The sequence below is a fragment of the Colobus angolensis genome, unplaced genomic scaffold (assembly GCF_000951035.1).
Source record: "Colobus angolensis palliatus isolate OR3802 unplaced genomic scaffold, Cang.pa_1.0 Scaffold452, whole genome shotgun sequence".
NCBI classification, from domain to species: Eukaryota; Metazoa; Chordata; class Mammalia; order Primates; family Cercopithecidae; genus Colobus; species Colobus angolensis.
Window position 1 is genome coordinate 448405 of NW_012117955.1, and position 5474 is coordinate 453878.

A 5474-nucleotide genomic window follows, 5' to 3' on the forward strand; every position below is an offset into this window, starting at 1 on the left:
CTGAGCTCAAGTAATCCTCCTGCATCAGCCTCCCAAAGTGCTTGGATTACAGGTGTGAGCCACTGCACCCGGCCTATACACACTTTTTTTTTTTTTCTTTGAGATGGAGTCTTGCTCTGTTGTCAGGCTGGAGTGCAGTGGTGCAATCTCAGCTCACTACAATCTCTGCCTCCCAGGTTCAAGTGATTCGCCTGCCTCAGCCATCTGAGTAGCTGCGACTACAGGCGCCCGCCACCACGCCCGGCTAATTTTTGTATTTAGTAGAGATGGAGTTTCACCGTGTTGGCCAGGATGGTCTTGATCTCTTGACCTTGTGATCTGCCTGCCTCGGCCTCCCAAAGTGCTGGGATTACAGGCGTGAGCCACTGTGGCCAGGCCTATAAACGTACTTTTTAAAAACTTCACATGATATCAAAATTCTCCCATCCAAATGATCCATAAACAACAACAAAGTCCTCTACAATTATAAATGTTCATTGTTGAAAGATTACCTTGCCAGCTAGTATTTATCTTTTGGATATATATCTTTTTTTGATATATATGTATTTATTTATTTGTATACTTGTGTATATATTTATTCAACAAAAATGGGATTGTGCTATTCCTAACCCTTTTAAAAATTTAATACGGTGTGAACGTTCTTCCTTGTTACAAAACACAATTGCATCACTGGATTTTTCCAGTTTTGCTATTATAAATAATACAATGATGATCTTGTGTATATAATTATTGTTGTTTTTTTGGAGACAGAGTTTCGCTTTGTCACCCAGGCTGGAGTGCAGTGGTGCGATCTTGACTCACTGCAGCCTCTGCCTTCTGGGTTCAAGCGATTCTTGTGCCTCCGAGTAGCTGGGACAACAGGCCCGCGGCACCATGCCTGGCTAATTTTGTATTTTTAGTAGACACGGGGTTTTGCCATGTTGCCAAGCTGGTCTCGAACTCCTGGCCTCAAGTGATCCACCCACCTCGGCCTCCCAAAGTGCTAGGATTACAGGTGTGAGCCACTGTGCCCAGCCTGTGTGTATATAATTTTGATTTTCTAAGTATTCCTTAGGTCATAGAGTATGCATATTTTAAAAGCTCTGAGCAGAGTTGCTGTTCAGAAAGGCTGGGTCAGTGTCTGTCTTCCTAGTAACAGGGCAGAGGTCAGCCTGTCCTACCACACTCTCCTGCTGCACTCTAGCCAGTGTTAGTAACGTGCTTCTGGTCACACTTTCACATGAAGGCTATTAGGAGCTACTAACAAAGTTTAAGTAGACAAATCACATAACCAGATTTGCGTTTTTGATTCCAGCTTCAGGGCCTAATAGCTCTATTAGTCTTATGTGGCCCCTAGGAGGCATTTAAGATAATGGTGACACTAAGCAAAGCGGGGGCAAGCTGAGGTAGAGAGTCTGAACAAGCAGGTCTCTAACCTGCAGCTATAGAGAAGCAATTCAGTGTTTCCTGTGGCAGGTGGAGGGAATACTTACCCAGCAGAATATGCGAGACTCTTCGATATGCACCTTCATGTATTATCTTGTTCAGTTCTCTGAGGTTGGGATCGTTGTTATCTCCCATTTTGCAGATGAGAGAATTGAGGCAGAGAAAGGTTCAGCACCTTGCCTTTGGTTACACAGCTGGTCATTCTGGCTTCAATCACAGGGCTACCAGCCTGTGCTCTTCACCACTGAGCTTCCCTGCCTCAGGCCACTTCCATGGACCATTAGCTGGATTCTGAGAGTAGTTTCTAAGCCAGAGCTTTCAGAGCGCTTTTGTTTGTAGGACAATTTTAAGACAGCAGGTTCTTGAATCTTTTGTGTTTTTTTAAGTCTCAGATTTATCTTCCTATTTCCTACTTCTCCAAAAAGACTGAGAGCTGACATATTTGATTGTAAGCTCTTTGGGGCAGAGCCCTTGTAATCGTCTCTGTATAAAACAGTGCCCACTCCAGTGACTGGTACTTGGATGCTTCAGTCAACAGCTGTGCTGTTAAATAGGGCACGTTTTTCCTAGACCTACATTCTGATAAAAGAAAAATCAAATGAATTATGATTGAACCAATTCAACACACACTGTTGCATTTTATGTATGTGTTTTTGGTGACCTTACTTTGGAAACAACGTAAAAGTCACATCTGTGGAGTGTTTTTAGAGCACTTTTACATTCATTTATGATAATAGGGACCTGCCCAGGCACTGGGCTAGGTGTTCCACATATACTGTGTCATTATGTAAATTGTGATTCACAAGAACTTGAGAAGCTAGCAGGGTAGCTATTATTATCCTTGGGGTGGTTTGTTTTTGGTTCTTTGGGTTTTTTCCCAGGGGAAGAAGCTGGAGTTTGGACAGCCCCTGGCCTACATGGGCTCCCTTTTGCAGAGGCTGCTCCAGCGGGGATCTCCTTGAGCTCAGGCAAATAAGCCAGTGCCAGGCCAGGTCCCCTGCACACCTTTGTCTATTTTCCCCTTTGTTCCTTGGATCTGAAAACCCTTCAAGGCTTCAGAGGAAGCTCAGTGAGTTGATTCTCATGTACCGGGAGAAGAGAATGTAGAGGCGGCGGAACCAGAGGAGCTGGCTGCGGTGGCAGGACATGGCTCTCTAGAAGAATCAAAGAGAATCAGTTATGAAACACTTGCACTGGAGCTGTTTCATTATTTCAGATCTGGCCACCTCACCTTAAATCCTTCCTCGCACCAATATGCTTCATGCTATAGCCTTATCTGTCTTCTTCCCGTCACCCATGAACCTCTCTGGATTGGCCTCCTATCATGGCCCCTGCTTTCGCATCTCCTACTTACTCCCTGTGATTATAACACACAATGCTCACGGTAGCTACAGCACTCACTATGGGATGCCAGAAAACTGGCAAAACAGTCCACATGCATCATCTCAATGTTAATAACCATGTGAATCAAGTACTGTTATTACTGCTTTTTAAAAAATAAATAGATGAGGAAATTCGTCAGTCTCAAACAGCTAGTAGGTAGTAGAGCTGGCTGAGATTTTAACCCAGAGCCATCTGATTGACTCTAGAGTCCACATTCTTTTTTTTCTTTTTTTTCCTTTCTTCTTTTCTTTTTTCTTTTCTTTTCTTTTTTTTTTTTTTTGAGACGGAGTCTCGCCCTGTCGCCCAGGCTGGAGTGCAGTGGCGCAATCTCGGCTCACTGCAAACTCTGTCTCCCAGGTTCACGCCATTCTCCTGCCTCAGCCTCCCGAGTAGCTGGGACTACAGGCGCCCGCCACCACACCCAGCTAATTTTTTGTATTTTTAGTAGAGACAGGGTTTCACTGCGTTAGCCAGGATGGTCTCCTGACCTTGTGATCTGCCTGCCTCGGCCTCCCAAAGTGCTGGGATTACAGGCCTGAGCCACTGCGCCCGGCCGTTTACAGTCCACATCATTAATCATGTTGCTACTACCTCAAATGTACAACACAAACAGGGATGTCTCATGGGAAGCAACCTAGTACCCGCTAGTACACGATGCCCAAATTCCTCTGAGTTAGGTCATTTCGGGAGGTACAATCACTATCAGAAGAAGAAAAAAAGGAATGGCACACAGGTGTGAGTTGTCGTTCCCACCTTCTAGGGGAAATGTACATTATCTTGTTATTCAGACCTAGTATAGTTCAGTTTTTGAACAGAATAGATTACAGCAACTGACTTCACTAGATATACATAAAAGGATGTGCCTGTTTATCTCTGAGTACCATAATTAACTTGCCTCTCTAAGCTAATATCTTCACAAACTTTTACGTAAAGAACCTCTTTTATATTTATTGTCAGACTCTACATGCCTTGCCAGGTGCAGTGGCTCACACTTGGAAGCCCAGCACTTTGAGAGGCCAAGGTGGGCGGATCATCTGAGGTCGGGAGTTCGAGACCAGCCTGACCAAAATGGAAAAACCCCGTCTCTACGGAAAATACAAAATTAGCCGGGTGTGGGGGCTCATGCCTGTAATCCCAGCTACTCGGGAGCCTGAGGCAGGAGAATCGCTTGAACCCGGGAGGCAGAGGTTGCAGTGAGCTGAGATCGCACCATTGCACTCCAACCTGGGCAACAAGAGCGAAACTCCATCTCAAAAGAAAAGAAAAAAAGAAAAGAAAAGAAAAAGAACCTACATGACTTTAAAGACATAAACACACCTGTGATAACCAAGCTTTAACTGGTAAAGAGAATTGAGGCAAAACAATCACCATAGAATATTATTGGGAAAATATTATGCAGCATTGTTTCAACAGGAAATCCAACTAAGATTTTTTTTTTTTTTTTTTTTTTTTTCAGATGGAGTCTCTATCGCCCAGGCTGGGGTGCAGTGGCGTGATCTCAGCTCACTGCAACCTCCGCCTCCCAGGTTCAAGCAATTCTCCTGCCTCAGCCTCCTGGGTAGTTGGGATTACAGGCTCCCACTGCCATACTCACCTAATTTTTATATTTTTAGTATTTTAGAGATGGGGTTTCATCATGTTGGCCAGGCTGGTGTCGAACTTCTGACCTCAAGTGATCCACCCACCTCAGCCTCCTAAAGTGCTGGAATTACAGGTGTGAGCCACCGCACCCGGCCCAACTACAATTTTTTTTTTCTTTTTTGAGATGGAGTCTCACTCTGTCGCCCAGGCTGGAGTGCAGTGGTTCAATCTCGGCTGAGCGCAACCTCTGCCTCCTGGGTTCAAGTGATTCTCCTGCCTTAGCTTCCGAGTAGCTGAGATTACAGGCACCTGCCACCATGCCTGGCTAATTTTTGTTTTTTTAGTAGACACACGGTTTCACTATGTTATGTTGTTCAGGCTGGTCTTGAACTCCTGACCTCAAGTGATCCACCTGCCTCGGCCTCCCAAAGTGCTGAAATTACAGGAGTGAGCCACTTCGCCCGGTCCAATTACAATTTTTTCTCTTTCTTTCTTTCTCTCTCTCTCTCTTTCTTCCTTCCTTTCTTTCTGAGATGGAGTCTTACTCTGTTGCCAGGCTGGAGTGCAGTGGCCCCACCTCGGCTCACCACAACCTCCACCTCCTGAGTTCAAGCTATTTTCCTGCCTCGGCCTCCTGAGTAGCTGGGATTACAGGTGCATGCCACCACACCTGGATAATTTTTGTATTTTTAGTAGAGATGGGGTTTCACCATGTTGGCCAGGATGGTCTCAATCTCCTAACCATGTGATCCACCCGCCTTGGCCTCCCAAAGTGCTGGGATTACAGGCGTGAGCCACTGTGCCCAGCCTCCAACTATAATTTTTAAAGGAAATTTACCATCAAACAAAATGAATGTGTAAGATCACAGAATAAAATGAAAATTCTGAAGACTGTAATAAAGAAAAAAATATTTAGGCATCTGACAAAGGGCTAATATCCAGAACCTACAAAGAACTCAAACAAATTTACAAGAAAAAAACAAATAACCCCATCAAAAAGTGGGCAAAGGATAGGAACAGACATTTCTCAAAAGAAGACATTCATACAGCCAACAGACACATGAAAAAATGCTCATCATCACTCG

General features: G+C 44.6%; 1 protein-coding gene across 1 annotated transcript in view; it reads right to left on the reverse strand.

Annotated features, from left to right (window-relative positions):
• PIGL (phosphatidylinositol glycan anchor biosynthesis, class L) overlaps positions 1-5474 on the reverse strand; it is a 137647-nt gene that overhangs the window by 14368 nt on the left and 117805 nt on the right. Inside the window, exon 7 of the mRNA XM_011957972.1 lies at positions 1473-2579. Coding sequence (XP_011813362.1) covers positions 2481-2579 — 99 coding nt within the window. The 3' untranslated portion in view covers positions 1473-2480. The remainder of the gene's footprint in view (positions 1-1472; positions 2580-5474) is intronic.